The sequence below is a fragment of the Danio rerio genome, chromosome 21 (assembly GCF_049306965.1).
Source record: "Danio rerio strain Tuebingen ecotype United States chromosome 21, GRCz12tu, whole genome shotgun sequence".
NCBI lineage: Eukaryota > Metazoa > Chordata > Actinopteri > Cypriniformes > Danionidae > Danio > Danio rerio.
This window is the reverse complement of record NC_133196.1, coordinates 6,803,857-6,822,284: the sequence shown is the minus strand read 5'-3', so window position 1 is coordinate 6,822,284 and position 18,428 is coordinate 6,803,857. Positions and strand designations below refer to the sequence as shown.

At 34.6% G+C, this 18,428-nt stretch overlaps 1 protein-coding gene and 1 long non-coding RNA gene across 7 annotated transcripts in view; one reads left to right on the top strand and one right to left on the bottom strand.

Annotated features, from left to right (window-relative positions):
• The window catches only part of LOC137488778 (uncharacterized), a 385,094-nt gene that overhangs the window by 183,446 nt on the left and 183,220 nt on the right, over positions 1 to 18,428 (top strand). For all 6 annotated transcript variants that reach the window (XR_012397097.1, XR_012397099.1, XR_012397098.1 and 3 more), the window contains one exon: positions 12,206 to 12,241. This is a non-coding gene — a long non-coding RNA (uncharacterized lncRNA). The remainder of the gene's footprint in view (positions 1 to 12,205; positions 12,242 to 18,428) is intronic.
• Positions 1,392 to 8,314, bottom strand: LOC137488854 (urokinase plasminogen activator surface receptor). Its single transcript, XM_073935743.1, has 5 exons — positions 7,437 to 8,314; positions 7,253 to 7,351; positions 6,124 to 6,255; positions 5,808 to 5,918; positions 1,392 to 2,047 (listed from the first exon to the last, which is right to left on the bottom strand). Exons 1-5 carry the CDS (start codon positions 7,483 to 7,485, stop codon positions 1,857 to 1,859), a joined length of 582 nt encoding a protein of 193 aa, XP_073791844.1. The 5' UTR covers positions 7,486 to 8,314; the 3' UTR covers positions 1,392 to 1,856.

Sequence of the window (18,428 nt, the reverse complement as noted above, 5' to 3'; positions counted from 1 at the left end):
ACCTAATATTCATTCATTCATTCATTCATTCATTCATTCATTCATTCATTCATTCATTCATTCATTCATTTTCCTTCGGCTTAGTCCCTTATTTACTGGAATACACCTATACAGTCTTACATTCATACACACTCATACTGACCGGAACTAACAATGAATGGCTTTATTTTCATAAGCTTGCATTAACAAACTGTAAAAAATGTATACGTAAACTGTAAATGTATTACGTAATAAAATACATTTATTTATTAATTATTACTGTAATAAATGTATTTAACTAACAAAATCACACACACACACACACACACACACACACACATATATATATATATATATATATATATATATATATATATATATATATATATATATATATATATATATATAATTTTAGTCTGGCATAAAGAAGTTTATTTAATTTTTTTTATTGAATTACTTAAACGATGAAGACTATGCAGTGCTATTTTATATTTGATTATTCAATTTATGTACCTGAATACTGTTAGACTCTACTTCAGAAAACTATACAACATGGTTTATTTTACATATTTTATTTTATTTATTTATTTAGTTTATTTTAATATTTGCTCCTCTGTGTTTATTTATGACCCTAGTTATCTTATTGTATGTATATAATGAACTACATAAAAAAAAGATATTTATATTTCCCTCCCCTACAAAATCCTCCCAATTAATCTAAAGTAATGACTTTGCAAACAGAGATATTTAAGTTTATAAATTGTATTTAAGTACATAAATTGTATTTATATCGCAATATATATTGCAGAATAAAAATATTGCAAGGTAAAATTTTTATAATTTCGTGCATCCCTATTCAAGCATTTTTTTATATTACAATTAGGGTTATTATTCTGTATTAATCAACATTAGCATGGCAATGTGCACATTCACAAAAATCACACCACAGGAAGTGCAATATTACAGTACATCTTGATTCTCTATCTGACAATTTTGTTCTAAGGCAGCAATATATTTAAAAATAAACCCTCAAAAAGCTCAAAGCGGGGCATAATAAGCTGACTTTTTGTCACTCCTCTTTGTGGGAGTATGGTTTTTATTGGTGTTTGCATGTTGATTGCAAATATCAACACTTTTCTTATACAGTAAGCCTGTTGTACTGCATTTGGGAAATGTTCTGTGGCGATTCTCAGATTTTAACAACTGCAGGGCACATGATGGGCCACAGTTTATACACATACGGGCCAGTCTTACATTGTGTGTTTGCAAAATTTTTCCATTGTGTGTTTGTAAAATTCTTTAACAGCAAATTTATTCAATTATTTGTATTTATTTTATTCAATTACCGTACCTGAATACTGTTAGACTAGAAAGACGATAAAACACTGTTTAATTCAATTGTATCTTTTATTAATTGTATTTAACTATACTTCTAGATTGTTTATTAGATTATATGGAGAAGCAGTCCCCTACAGAATCATCCCAATCCGTCTAGAATGATCAATTCTTTCCAAATAGAGCTATTGTGTCTTCTTGTGAATTTGTTTTTATATCAAAATATACATTGCAGAATAACAAAATATTGCAATGTTAGATTCTTCCAAGACCGTGCAACCCTAGTTTTCCTAAACAAAGCTGAACCTTTATCATTTAGGAAAAGTACACAAGGATGTTTCAGTGATTAACAGCACATAAATAAATATGATAACACTAAAGGCCCTGGTATACAGTACATAGTATATTTATCAAACGTTTCATAAATCAGAGCCTAATTGATCAGATCATTTTAAACTCATCACACCAGATCTAACATAGTAGAGAAAACAGAAGCCATATATTGTGTAGAGCAGGTCAGACTGATGAATCTGAATCTGTATTCAAAGCATCAGGATAAAGGCGAGCAGAAAACAGCAGAGCAATGGCAAACTCTGAGTGATGCTTTTAGCACTGTTGCACAGGTTTCCTGAACAGCATGTGTAGTTAGTACCAACATAAGCGGATGCTGTGCCAGTGCAAAAAGAATTGGAGACACAACCTTTGTAAATCAGTGACTGGTTTCCGATAGTTCCTAAAGAAAAGATAGAAAACAAGTGAACGAAGGTTCATGAAACAAAAAGCCCTGTGTACACTGTGCAAATAAATCTTGCTGCCTTCATTTTTTTTTGTTGTTAAATCAAATTGACTTTTTTAACTTGCATCAAACAAATGGACTAAAAATATAAAATTAAACTTTGCATAACTTAAAAAAGTCTGATAACTTATTAAAATAAGTTAAAGTAACAAAAACATTTGAAGTTATGACTTGTCAAATCTTTTTTATTTTTTACTGTGAAAGCAAGGAATTGCTGTATGTAATACCTGTAAAATGTTCTTAAAGGGACAGTTCACCTAAAAATAAAAATTAACTCACTATTTACTCGCCCTCAAGTGGTTCCAAATATTTTTGAGTCTCTTTATTCTGCTAAACACGAAAGAAGATAGTGTGAAAAAGCTGAAACCTGCAACCACTGATTTCCATAGTAAGACAAAGAAACACTATGAAAGTCAATGGTTACAGGTTTTCAGCTTTCTTTAAAATAGCCTCTTTTTTGTTCAACAGAAGAAAGTAAGTCATGGCTGAAATTATGACATAAATGATGACAGAATTTTCAGTTTTGGGTCAACTATCTCTTTAAACATGTTGCACCTTCATTCATTTTCCTTCAGCGTAGTCCCTAATTTATCGTGGGTCGCCACAGCGGAGTAAACCACCAACTATTCTGGCATATGTTTTAAACAGTGGATGTCCTTCCAGCTGCAATCCAGTACTGAGAAACACCAATACACTCTCACATTAGCCCCTTACACACACAGACCTTCCCGGAAAATTACCGGCAATTTTCCGGAAAGGTTGCATGTGTGAACAGGCCCTTTTTAAAAATACCGGTAAATTCGTTCTGACAATTTTCCGGAAAGAGAAGTTGTAACATTACCGGTAATTTGCCGGAATGCTGCGCTGTGTGAACGCAGAAGGAAGATTGCTGGAAAGAGCGCGTGCACGTCTAGAACGTGCTGACGTGAGACGTCTACTTCAGCCAATCAAAACATTCAGACGCTTTAGCGTCCGCGCGTTTTATGAGAATAAAAGCCTTTGAATATTTTTCCAGACACCTTTAGCTGCTAGAAGTTAGTCAGATAACATTTATATGTTTTTTCTTTTTCAACGGTGTTAATAATTGTCGATAATATGCTTATGATAAGCCGCTGTTTGTTTACCTTCAAGCTCTGCGTCGCGTGTGCCCATGAAGCAGCTGGTGAGCCAGCACACACACATAAACATCTCGACATGCAAAAGTGTGTCTCTATATGTTTTCATCGAAGTTGTTCACAACACTGATCCATCCAGAGTTTGTAATGTTGTCAAATGTTTACAAATACAAGCACATCTGTTTAGAGATCATTTCTGGTTAATGATGTCAGAATTTACCGGTATTTTGGAATGGATGTGTGAATGCTCTTTTCCGGAAAAATTCCGTAACGTCCTCGCCTGTGTGAACAGCACTTTTTTGAATCTACCAGTAAAGTCGTTCCGTAACTTTTCCGGATATTTACCGGTATCACTGTGTGAAAGGGGCTATTGACACACACACTCATACACTACAGTCAATTTAGTTCATCTAATTTAATCTTTGGACTGTGGGGGAAACCAGAGCACCCGGAGGGAACCTACGCCAACACAGGGAGAACATGTAAACTCCACACAGAAATACCAACTGACCCAGCTGGGACTCAAATGAGCGACCTTCTTGCTGTGTGGCGACAGCGCTAAGCACTGAGCTATCGTGCCGCCCATCATGTTAAATCTAAATAAATTAAGTTCCCCTTTATGGAAACTCCGACGTGTGTCTTGTAAAGATATAGGAGTATGCTAGATAACCAATTACTCTGAAAAGTAAGAAAACGAGCCAATGAATGCCAAATGAATTGGCAGAGCTCAGCTCCACAGGTGTCAGCAATTAGACATTAACAGAGTATATCAGCTGGTGGCTGTGAAGCGAAAATTTAGACTTTAGCTTCAGAACCTCACACTAGAGACTGAACAGTGCCTCTGCTAAGCTGATTTAGTCAAGAACGCAGTATTCCTGAAGGGCGTCACACACTGGATGCGCCGCAACACGGCGTGCACATGACAGATTAAAGTATTGCACACCAGACGTGTACATTCCATGTTATATAAAATTAAACTAATCAGATAGAGCTCTGTGGCGTCGCAGAAATATGAACAGTGTCCTAAGTCGTGGCTGTGCGCCGCGGCCTTGTGGCGTCGGTGTGTGTACCCTGATGTTTAGAATTCTGAAATGCATGGCGCTGCTTGGCGCGACTGCGCGTCACAGAGCGGCGCTTCTGGTGGGCAAACTGCTTAACATTGCGTGTGACGACGTGTACAGTGGTGATTGAACTGGAATACTTTCCTGTCCCCAGGACGTTTCGCTGGTAGCTGAAGGAGCAGTTTTCACTTAAAGAGCAGATCCTAAGAGAGCAACATGGTTAAGCAATGTGTCTTATTCAAGAAGCTGTTCTGACTGTGTTTCTGGATGCTGTGGTTCCTATATTCAGATGATGGGCACTGATCCAGCTTGTCGATGCGGTGCTTGCAGACAGCTCTTGCTCTCACTGTGAGGGTATAGCTGTTTCGCAGCTGAAATCATGGCTTCCAAGCCACCCCTGTTGCTCCCCATGAAAGTGGTTAGAACGCGGGGCAGATCTGAGGATCACAGTGGGGGTTTATCCATCGGCTCTGGGCCCACGGACCCTCCACTCCTTCACAGCGTGCCCCATCCAAGCTTTGAGTGGTCGTGTTGGTTCATCCCCTGGGATGCCTCTGCTTGATGACAGTGGAGATCAGGTGCCCATCAGAGAGCGAGCTGCACGTTTACCTTAGACTCCAGTTCAGCTATGTGCCAAGGTTCCTACTGCCCCTTTATCTAACAGGTAGTGAACCTGGAAGCGCTGCCTGAGGAGGAGGCAGACCCGGCCTTTCATTGCTTAATGCTTAATGTGACCAAGCATAGGCCATACGTCTCTAAGCAGCTCCATTCTGTTATGATTGGCAGAAGGCAAATGCCGTATCCAAGCGAAGGTTAGTCCACTTGATAGTTTATGCCATCGCCCTCGCTTCACTGTACCAGGGCTAGCCGTGTCCCCGGGAAAGAGAGCAAACTAAAAAAGAGCAGTGGCTCTTTTTCAGCGTGAGTACACAGTGCCTTTTAATAGATTCTGTAGAGCTGAGGGCTGGGCGACACCTAACACGTTGGCAAGATTTTATAATCTTTGTTATGACCTGTTTCCTCCTGATTACTGGGTAATCCTGGTCAATCAGGAGGAAATTAAGCTCGGTGTCGAAAACACTTGCTGCGCCATGCTCTCTAACCCAGAGATATATGCGCTTTTTCTGTTATGCTAGTAAGTTCCCCTTTTTGGCGAACCCTAGAGAACTCCTCAGAGGCCCCCAGCACCTGACTAAAAGCACATTTACGCCCCTCGATCTAAATTCTTCTAATTATTTCCATGTAATGGTAATTAAAGAGCCTAGGGGACGTTGAAAGATTGCGCCTTTGGTGATGCTTATGCGCTCACGCTATGCTAGGCAAACTTCACACCAGGGACGTGACGGACCTAGCTGCTGTGGTGTTTTCCATACACACTCCAATATCCAACAAGACACACGTCGGAGTTCACATAAAGGGAAACATCCTGGTTATGTACTTAACCCATGTTCCCCAAATAGAGAACGGAGATATGTGTCGTGAGTCTCTAGCTGTTAGCTGAGTGATCTAAATCTAAATTACCTGATTCTGATAAGCAGCGGTCTTCAGTTCCCGAACAGCTCAGTGTTTTTGAGCAGTTCTGTCCATCACAATAATAGCATTTCAGTCCATTGGGGGCATTAGTGTTGGGATCTACATGTTCAAAGAAAAAAATATTTTATTTTTATACAGGCTTTTGGTGTTGCTGTGCATTAAAACATTTTTTGGTTATTGTTCTTATATTATTCAGATAAAAAAAAAAAATTATTACATAAAACCGAAAGTCGATTTGGGCTGATGTTAGAATTTCCAATAAAATGTAGATTGTCAGTTTGTCGAATGTTGATTTGTAAAATACCTGCAGAATCTTGCACATTACAGAGATCGCTTGAACAACAGTAAACAGAGGCTTTCAAGCTGCCGAGGTTGATGGACCCGGTTGGACAGTTACTTAAGGGATAACAACCTTTATATGTAGTTTTTATGTTACCTAAACAGACAGACACAAATGAAACAGGAAAGGTCAGTAAATTACCACATATTGTTATCAGTTAAAGAGCAGGTATTTCTATATCTGTAAATAGTATATGTTGATATACAGTTTCCGTGCACAAGCGTTTCTTTACTGCCGAACTGCATTGTGGATCCGCCGGCACCGCTTCAGAGGCGTTGCTTGAACTCAACTTTTTAAGCGGCAACAGAAGCGTCAGCCAATCAGATCGCTGTATGCAAATACACTAGTTCAGACTGTGGCCTATTGCTGACTAATTTCATTGGCTGATGCTGCTATGACGATTGCGTCAGCCCCAACTTCAGACACGCCTTTTGTGAAGCATTGATGCTGAAGCTCCGTGAATGGTGCATTAGGGTTGTGAATTGGAATTTTGGCAACTTTATCTCTGCTTTGTTGACTGTTGATGTTGAAATTTGAGCTCTACAGTTTAACAAAGCAAAGTGGCTTTTATTGACATTTAAGTACTTTGAAATACTATATATATATATATATATATATATATATATATATATATATATATATATATATATATATATATATATAATGTATGTAGAGAGAGAATTAAGCCTGTAAAATAACAGAAAATGTACTGGCAGTTTATTACTTGGTTTTTATACTGTAATATACAACACCAAACCAGACAACATATCACTTTAAACTATTAAAAATGTTTTTAAAAAATCCCTTTTTTTAACTTTTCAAGGCTAAAAGCTGTTAGAAGAAAGATCAAACTACCAAAATGCAATTCAAATGCATACATAAATGGGGAAAAATAAAATCATGAATCACAAAATATGGAAAACTGCTAAATACTGCTAAATGCAGGTATTTTTCACATCTTGTTCTCTGCATTTTCATGCTTAACAACAATCAGCCTTATTACATATTTATACATTTCAGTAATTGTAAAATATAACATCCAAATAAGTCTATTCTAACCATAGATTTTAATCCATTATTGAGGATTGCATACCATAATAATTTGTTGAAGCGATGCAGCTGGAACCTCCAGTGCTGCATGTGGTCTGTGTACAGGAGTTACCAGCACACTGATAACAGCTGAGAGAGTGTCCTGATAATAAAGCCAAACAAGTGCATGAGAAAGAGAGATGCCAGATTTTAATATCATTAAAAACAAACACTATTTGACTTTGTACCTGCGCTGATGAGAATGAACAGAAGAAACAGAGAGATTTGCAGACCCATCTTTGTTGAGGTTTTAAATGAACTTGTGTTTCTGTTTCACCTGACATTTTATAGTTTATCAAAATGGGAGGGACTTTGAGTCTTTTTTGACATTTACATTAGAAAGGCAGGGGAAATGAAACTGTAGATATTCATTTGTGCAATTTATTGTCTGTTTTGCAATTTCAGTCTACACTGTAAAAAATTATATGTTTTTAGTTCATTGTAACTTATTAAACTAAGTTAATGGTGTTCTAACTTAATTGTATACGTTGCACAAGCTGTTTTAAGTCAGTTTAACATAATATAAGTTCAATGGCATTAATTTAAGGCAACCAGTAGTTTTTACAGTCTTTGCTGTAATAAATATGATCAAAAAGTAATGACAACATGTTTATATGTTGTTGCTTGAACTTATTTGAATAGGTTAATTAGGTTTCAACTTAATTTTTTAAACTATGCAAATTTCAACTTGATGTTTAAGTATTGACGTAAGTTGAAGTGACTTGTAAAGTTAATTTGATTCAACTTAAAAATTCAAAGCAGTTGCAATTTTTTTAGTATGTAGATGAACCTTGCTAAATCTGTTGGTTATTATTATTAATATTTTGGTTTTTAGTTAATTCAGTAAAACAAAGTAAAATGTTAAATTAAAGTAGTAAAAGTCAAAAAGTCAATGTTTATTATATTTGTTTTAGATTGTTTATTAAATTGTATATTGTTTGTATTGTATTGTATCGATTGTATATTTTTGGATTATAGTATTAAAATTTTGTGATTCACAAGTGTTTATTTATGGTTGTGAGTTGGAATATGGGAGCTTTATCTTTACTTTTAAGATTTAAAATTCAACTCTACTATTTAACAAAGTGATTTTTATTGACATTTTAATAGTTTAAAATAATATTATCTATAAGAAATAATAATTTATAGAGAAATAAGTCTGTAAAATGACAGGAAGTGTTCTGGAAGTTTGTTTTATAAGGTTTTTGTTGCGTAATTTACAACATTAACTCAGACAATCTATCACTTTAAACTATTAAAAATGTTAATTAAAGTACCTCTTCCCAACTTTTCGAGGTTATTATTTTGGTTTTTAGTTAATTCAATAAAGCATTAAAGATAAAAAATCTATGCTTATTTTATTTATTTTAGATACATTTTTAAACAGTTAATTTTTTTTATTAAATTGTATTTAAGTATAGTTTGCATTGGATTGTATTAGATTGTATGTTATTAGATTATAGTATTATAATCTAATCCATTAATATTATTATTAGTCTGTATTAGATTGTATTTTATTAGATTATAGTATTATAATCTATTCTATTAATATTATTATTAGTCTGTATTAGATTGTATGTTATTAGATTATAGTATTATAATCTAATCTATTAATATTATTATTAGTCTGTATTAGATTGTATGTTATTAGATTATTGTATTATAATCTAATCTATTAATATTATTATTAGTCTGTATTAGATTGTATGTTATTAGATTATTGTATTATAATCTAATCTATTAATATTATTATTAGTCTGTATTAGATTGTATGTTATTAGATTATAGTATTATAATCTAATCTATTAATATTATTATTAGTCTGTATTAGATTGTATGTTATTAGATTATAGTATTATAATCTAATCTATTAATATTATTATTAGTCTGTATTAGATTGTATGTTATTAGATTATAGTATTATAATCTAATCTATTAATATTATTATTAGTCTGTATTAGATTGTATGTTATTAGATTATTGTATTATAATCTAATCTATTAATATTATTATTAGTCTGTATTAGATTGTATGTTATTAGATTATTGTATTATAATCTAATCTATTAATATTATTATTAGTCTGTATTAGATTGTATGTTATTAGATTATAGTATTATAATCTAATCTATTAATATTATTATTAGTCTGTATTAGATTGTATGTTATTAGATTATAGTATTATAATCTAATCCATTAATATTATTATTAGTCTGTATTAGATTGTATTTTATTAGATTATAGTATTATAATCTATTCTATTAATATTATTATTAGTCTGTATTAGATTGTATGTTATTAGATTATAGTATTATAATCTAATCTATTAATATTATTATTAGTCTGTATTAGATTGTATGTTATTAGATTATTGTATTATAATCTAATCTATTAATATTATTATTAGTCTGTATTAGATTGTATGTTATTAGATTATAGTATTATAATCTAATCCATTAATATTATTATTAGTCTGTATTAGATTGTATTTTATTAGATTATAGTATTATAATCTATTCTATTAATATTATTATTAGTCTGTATTAGATTGTATGTTATTAGATTATAGTATTATAATCTAATCTATTAATATTATTATTAGTCTGTATTAGATTGTATGTTATTAGATTATTGTATTATAATCTAATCTATTAATATTATTATTAGTCTGTATTAGATTGTATGTTATTAGATTATTGTATTATAATCTAATCTATTAATATTATTATTAGTCTGTATTAGATTGTATGTTAAAGTATAACAAAAAAGCTTCTAAATAACTGTAACAGGTTTTTAAGCTAAAATAGTTTGAAATCCTAAATACAAAGTACACTATTTTTGTTACCACCACAAACTGCTGCCATCTTCTACATATATAATTCAATGCATGTATGATAAATCTGGAGTTTAACAGAAAGCCACATTTTCATGTAGTCGACATATGCAGCATCAAGCTTGAGATTTAAAACCAGTCTGAAGACTGAGACGCATACAGGACAGACTTGTTTTTCGCTTTTGTAATCGGTGGGGCAATTATTATTATTATTTCTTTTTTACTTGCAGCTGAATGGTCTAATTGTATGCTTAAGATACAGTTAATGCGTATGGAATGTCTTTGAGCTGACATGATAAGAACTGTTCACATTCATTCTTTCATTCAGAGACACTGTTTGTCTTGCCATTGTAACCGAAGAAAAAATGTAAAAGATTAAGCATTAAATGGATGCAAATTCACAATCGTGTACAGACATAACAACAGATGGGTGTTAACCATAACTCTGGAACAGAAACTGATACATCTCAAAAAAACATATTGTTGGAGATGATGTTGCTCTACTGATATTTACTGCACACTCACTGGCCACTTTATTAGGTACACCTTACTAGTACCGCGTTGGACCCTCTTTTGCCTTCAAAACTGCTTTAAACCTTTGTGGCGTAGATTCAACAAGGTACTGGAAATATTGCTCAGAGATTTTGGTCTATATTGACATGATAACATCACTCAGTTGATGCAGATTTGTTGGCTGCACATCCATGATGCGAATATCCAACACAATCTCACGGCAATTCGTAACTTTTTCATTTAGTGGCTAATTAGTATGAATTCGTACAATCTAATTTGTACAATTTAGTACGATTTGCTTATCCCCCAATGACGGTTGGGGTTAGGGGTGGGGTCAGGTGCCACGCCTCCTTTTTAAAACCGTACCATTTCGTACGACTAAACTCGTACGAATTAGCCACTAAACTGGCAAAACGTAAAATACTTATGTTTTCTCGTGAGATCAGGCTGGAATCTCCCATTCCACCACATTCCAAAGGTGCTCTATTGGATTGAGCTCTGGTGACTGTGGAGGCGATTTGACTACAGTGAACTCATTGTCATGTTCAAGAAACCAGTCTGAGATGATTTGCGCTTTATGACATGGAGCGTTATCCTGCTGGAAGTAGCCATCAGAAGATGGGTACACTGTGGTCATGATACTCAGGTAGGCTGTGGCGTTGACACAATTCTCAGTTGGTGCTAATGGGCCCAAAGGGTGCCAAGAAAATAACCCCCACACCCTTACACCACCACCCAAATTGTGACCCGACCATCCGAATGTCGCAGCAGAGATGGAGACTCATCAGACCAGGCCACGTTTATTGTCCAATTTTGGTGAGTTGTAGCCTCAGTTTCCCGTTCTTAGTTGACTGGAGTGGCACCTGGTGTTGTCTTCTGCTGCTGTAGCCCATCTGCCTCAAGGTTGGACTTGTTGTGTGTTCAGAGATGCTCTTCTGCATACCTCAGTTGTAGCAAGTGGTTATTTGAGTTACTGTTGCCTTTCTATTTCCTGGAACCAGTCTGGCCATTCTCTTCTGACCTCTTGGTTCAACAAGCCATTTGCGCCCACAGAACTGCAGCTCACTGCATATTTTCTCTTTTTCAGATCATTCTCTGTAAACCCTGGTTGTGCGTAAAAACCCCAGTAGATCAATAGTTTCTGAAATACTCAGACCAGCCCGTCTGGCACCAACAACCATGCCACGTTCAAAGTCCCTTAAATCACCCTTCTTCCCCATTCTGATGCTCGGCTAGAACTGCAGCAGATCGTCTTGACCATGTCTACATGCCTACATGCATTGAGTTGCTGCCATGTGATTGGCTGATTAGAAACTTAAGTTAAAAAGCAGTTAGACAGGTGTACCTAATAAAGTGGCCGTCAAATGTATTTAAATAAATAAGTTAGTTCACCCAAAAAATGTAAGTGACCTCATCATTAACTCTCTCTCTCATTGTGGTTTAATTATCATGCACACTTGGCACTTATAATTGTTCTTGGAGCTTCATCTGATTACAGTTGACCCACTGAAGTCACATGTGATGTTTTGACAATGTTTTTAGTTCCTTCTGGACATTGAGCATCTTTGAGCTCTCAAATTTCATCTAAAACATCTTTATTTGTGTTCTACAGGTGAATGAGGCCTCAAGCTATTAGATCGACATGAGGGTAAGTAATTACTGAATTAAAATTTTTTGGTGAACTAGGCTCCCACGCTCCTTGAAAGTACTTGAAATTTAGACACATGAATTCAAGGCCTGAAAAAGTACTTAAAAGTGCTTGAATTAAATTTGAAATCAAATTAGTTTGTGGTGAAATTTCATTTCTAAGTTCTACTAAACAGAAAAAAAAAAGAGTTTGTGCATGTGCATTTGGAAGGAGTAACAGGGTCTTGACTTTTATGAATTTTCCTTCGGCTTTGTCCTTTATTTAATAGCGGTTGCCACAGTGGAATGAACCGCCAACTTTGCTGACATAAGTTTTATGCAGTGGATGCCTTTCTAGCCCCTACCCAGTACTGGAAAACCCATACACACTCGCATTTACACACACACTCATACACTACACCCAGTTTAGTTCACCTAGAGCACAAGTCTTTAGACTGTGGGAGAAACCGGAGCGCCCAGAGGAAACCCACGTCAACACAGGGAGAACATGCAAACTCCACTCAGAAATGCCAACTGACCCAGCCGTGACTCAACCCAGTGACCTTCTTGCTGTGAGGCAACAGTGCTAACCACTGAGCCACAATCTTACCAATCTTGACTTTATTACTCTTTGTGCATTGGCTTGTATAAGGCTACAGTACATCTCTTACAAGGAAGAGAGAAAGAGAATAAATAGCTAAATGCAGCTTAAGTTGTAAGTTTAATTGTAAGTTAAACTGTCAGTGTTACTACAGAATGAAAAGAATACAGTAAATGCTGTTTGACCATCTTACTATTTTCATATCGCTGGATGAAAGATCGTTGATGAAAGAAACAACACAATCTCACGGCAATTCGTAACTTTTTCATTTAGTGGCTAATTCGTATGAATTCGTACGATCTAATTCGTACAATTTAGTACGATTTGCTTATCCCCCAATGACGGTTGGGGTTAGGGGTGGGGTCAGGTGCCACGCCTCTTTTTTAAAATCGTACTATTTCGTACGACTGAACTCGTACGAATTCGTACGAATTAGCCACTAAACTGGCAAAACGTAAAATACTTACGTTTTCTCGTGAGATCAGGCTGAAAGAAACCATATGGCATTTGAATGTCTTATGTAATTGTTCTGTCAGCGTTCAGCTTATGGGTGATGTCATTACCTCAGAAAAGCCTTACTGTCTAGATACTATCCATTGAAAGCATTTTGCCATGTGCAATAATTACATGCTGTATTGTCAGCAAAAAAAAAAAAAAAAAAAGCTAAACATTGGAGCTAAGGTCATGAGCTTGTCTCTGAGGCTCAATTATGCACAGATTCAGATTTGTTAAAATACAAGTATTTTTTTTATTTCATCATTTTAACAGTTACAGTATCTCTAAACTGATATCTGTTTGAATTCAACATGAATGCAAAATACACAGTCTGGATATTGGGCCTTTTTGCCTGCAGTCATGTTTAGTTTATTAAAACTGTTTAAAATGAAGGTTGCATTTAATGTTGCTGATATGTATCATGGTATCTGAGATTTCTCTAAGTCAGGGGTGGTCAAACTTTTTTTATGACGGGCCCAAAAGCAAACTTGGTTGAGAGTTGTGGGATGAAGTTAAAAATATCAAAATGCAATATACATTAAAGTTACAATAATATACAATAAAGTACATTAAAGGTTTCCATGATTAATTTCTAATATTTAAAAATAACTACAAAACATAACTTTAAATTATATTAACTAATGCAGTATATATATATATATATATATATATATATATATATATATATATATATATATATATATATATATATATATATATATATATATACATACAACAGTTCTGTCTGGATCTTGAATCTGATTGGCTGATATATATATATATATATATATATATATATATATATATATATATATATATATATATATATATATATACACACACACACACACATACAACAGTTCTGTCTGGATCTTGAATCTGATTGTCTGATATATATATATATATATATATATATATATATATATATATATATATATATATATATATATATATATATATATATATATATATATACATACAACAGTTCTGTCTGGATCTTGAATCTGATTGGCTGATAGCTGGGATATATTTAAGTAATATCAGCATCCGTACAGCCTCTTTACTCTTCGTGTATTACTCCGCCCACATACAGCCAGCAACAAGCAGACACTACAGTTTGACAAAAATTACTGCTGTTACACAACAAAATATACGTTTGTGGCTTTTTTAGTCGAGAATATATTTATTTATATTGCAACTATGCAGTTTATTTGCAAGAATAGTGCTTATTTTAAAATATTTACAATTTTTGAGAGACAGCTCGACGGCGACAGTTGGCCCAACCCAGTACTGGGAAACCTATACACACTCGCATTTACACACATTTAGTTTTCTATCCACAAGATCGAGACCGAACCGCATAATAAGCCCTTACGCTTAGAAGATATAACAGTCTGATTTCTAAGTATAGCAGATCAAATCAATATTAAACTGGCAAGCACACCAGCCAACACTTCCGTTTTTCATGTGAGTATCTCATATTTCAGACCAGTCTCCGACAAACATCCCGTTTTTATTTGTTCCTTAAAAAAAACTCCCGTAGTTTCACCCATCCCCTCTTTGGTACAGTCCGTAAACAAAACACCCCAGGGTTGCCAACTTTGGTATACCCGATCGAAGCGGCCGCCCAAAACCCGTTGGATCCTATCGCTAGGGCACTTCAGATCACTTTGGAAGGGCACTCTCTATTAAAGACTAAAAAGGGCATGTGCACTGCACAGGTTAAGCCCTATGCGTGCACGTACCTGCACACACGCATTTAAAATAAAATAAAAAAATGAACATATTACAGTAAAAACATAAACAATCCCATTAATAACACAATGGAGTTGAGTGCTGAATGCACTAAGCTGCACCTGCCTTCGTCTCGATTTGCTTGCTGGTTTCTTGTGCATTTCTCTCTTCTCAGATGGGATGGTGGGCCAAATCAATTGGCATAAGCCAAATTTGGTATGCGGGCCCTAGTTTGGGCATCTCTGCTCTTAATGAACAGTTCAGCTAGTAATGTTGTACGTGATAAATGTTGAGGTTATTATTTTAACTAAAATAAAGAATTTTAGGGAAAATCATTTAAAAATAGTTAATAATAAAACCAGATAAATATTGAGATAAATATTGCATAGAGTGTTTATTTAAATTTTATCAGGTCTTAATAAGGTCTTAAATCTGGGGATAAGCCCACTTGTGGTGAATTTTTGACTATTACTTTCCTGCATTCCCACAGCGTGCACAAAACGACTGAATTTGATTTACAATAAAAGCTGATTAACAAAATAATTTTGACTTGAGTTTAATTATTAATAGGTAACGTCACTATTGACTGAATGTGCACATTTAATGTTAACATGTTTATTAAATGTGCACATTTAATGTTACCATGTTATTACATTTAACAAAAGTATTTAAACCGAGAAATTCTTAATTAAGAAACTATTTTGTACCGTGACAATAAAAAACGTTTTAATGCGTATTTTAGCTGTTTCAAAAACACATCTATATGCATTCAAAACATCATCATTACATAACATTTTAATGTACTGTAAATATCAAGTGTAAGTGAAATCTTAAGTACAGGAAGGATTTTAATGACGCTGCATATGTTCTGGGTATGAATTTCAAAGGTGTTTGATTTAAAATAACTAGTGCTTTAAAAAGTCCTTGATTGTGCTGTTCATGAATGAGTGGGAACCTTAACTAACCCCTTAAGGGCATGCATCAGATAAATGTTAGACTGAGAAAATGCTAACTTTAACCTGCTTTATTCTATCCCTGATTCTCAATTGTTACTTTAATTAAGTTGTCTCCATTCCCTGAACAGTTCACTGTGTTCATGCAATCAAAATAATAACCTTTCTTTCTATTGGGAATGCTAGAGCTCAGATCCACAGGAAGAAAAACCTTCAACTTTTGAAAGAAACATATTTTGCCGTTAAATCAGTCATCAAAATGTAACGTGTTCTTCCTGTAAAGCAACATTGCTCTTCATTTAGCAGCACAACTTCTGATAGGTCTCGTCCAGTTATTATTTTTTTTTTGTTAACTGTTCTGCAACAATAATTAACAAAACCTAGAGAGGATCTTGAGCGTCACAAATATTTGTGGTACGGCAGTAAGAAGAGACTTTTCCAGTGCCAAGGTTCATGAACCTGCTTAGGCAGGCAACAATAGGAGCTGATGCTTTTTATAAGTAAATAAAACAAGAATATACAGTATGGAGTGCAAGTTAATATTAGAATGTTTTGATTGAATTTGACAAAAATGTAAAATTTTTAGTGCATCAAAAATTCAAACTCTATGATTTATAGAATAATATTTTCATAAGTGATTTGTTGGTTTACAAACCTGCCATGTCCCAAGAAGGCTGAACTAGAGTCTGACTTCGAAAGAAAATAATTTCAATAATTGTAAGTGTTGTCTTGTCATCAGAAAAAACACCAGACAGAAAGAAAATGTAACGTTGCTGTTTAAGGTATATTTATAACTATTTTTGTTGGATTTTCGTCAAGCCACGTTACATAAAAAAGCATTCAACAGTAATCATATGACATTGTAAACTATTACAGTAGCTTATAGGACAACTAAATACACAATTCAGGCGTTTAGAAAGAGTAGCCTATACTTTAGGTTTGACCTAGTTGTGAAGCTCGGCTGGCTTGACCGCAGTTTAACATTGCTCAACTTAACTTATTTGCTCAACTGCCCTGCTGAAAACAAAACATCACAACAAACAGACATACAGTTAAAACATTACCATATTTCTATTTTAAACTACAGAAAACTATAGTTTAAAACTGTAGTTTAAAATAGAAGATGAGTGGGCCACGCAGCACCCACCATAACCTAGGCAGCAGGTCCCACTACCGGCCTCCAGTGTTTCCCTGAGGGTCCTCACAGAGCTTTATGTAGCACCCTGGCAAAGCGTGCTCGGCGGCACATTTCAAGCAACATAACACAATGTTTTGTTTACGTACGCAAGGGGTGTCCAAACTCGCTCTCCCAGAGAGCCGGTGTCCTGCATAGTTTAGCTCTAACTTCCTTCAACACACTTGCCTGGAAGTTTTAGCAAACCTAGAAAGAGCTTGATTAGCTGGTTCAGTTTGGGCACCCCTGACGTAGGCAAACTGCGAGAAACTACACTACAGATGGGCCCGAGTGAAGCTTCACGAAGCAGACTTGTTGAAATTTGCTCCACTCGTACAGTCGGTATTAAACTCACCTCACGGAGAAAACTGGCAAAACTGGGAAAGAATTGAGCTTTATAAGTTGCAGAACGAATGTTTAGAACGCGACCTCACTGGCTGAGAATCTCGTCATGATGAGCACTGAAGAGAGCACGGGCCTGTTCAGATCGTTGATATATTACATAGAGTAACTTTAATACAGTAAAAGCGGTGTTACTGACTAAATATTTGTAGCAGCAGCAATAATATATTACAGAACGTTTACATGCTAGTCTGACATAAACATGACACTAGCAAAAGTATTGCATATATATTTTCCATAATTAAAAAAAACTTCATTAAAGTGTTATAAACCATAAGTCAAAGCAGCCAATTAATCACAATGTTATAAACTAGTTTTGAAGCAGAGTAGTCAGACAGAATGACAAATGCATGGTATTTAAAGCGACAGTTCACCCTAATATGAATATTTATTCACAGATCACTCTCCCTCAAGTGGTTCCAAACATTTCCAGGATTCTTTATTCTGTTGAACACACAAGAAGTTATTTTGAAGAATGCTGAAACCTGTAACCATTGACTTTCGTAGTAGGATATACAAATATTACTGTATGAAAGTCAATGGTTACAGGTTTTCAGCTTTCTTCAAATTATCTTTTTCATAGTGTTCAACAGAAAAAACGAAAATACCTTCAAGAAAAAAAAAAAAGGCTAGGCTAGGCAAGGGTGAGTAAATGACAGAATTTACATGTTTATTCTGACGAGTCTTCTCCTCTAGATGTCTGGCTTGCACACTGAAAAAAATATTCAAAGATGATTCCTTGGATTTACTCTTTTTTTTTTTTTTTTAAGTGGTTGTAAACAATTTTTGTGTTTGTAAATCTAGAATTTAAATATTTAAAAAATGTTAATAAAGTGTTTTGCAAACAAAA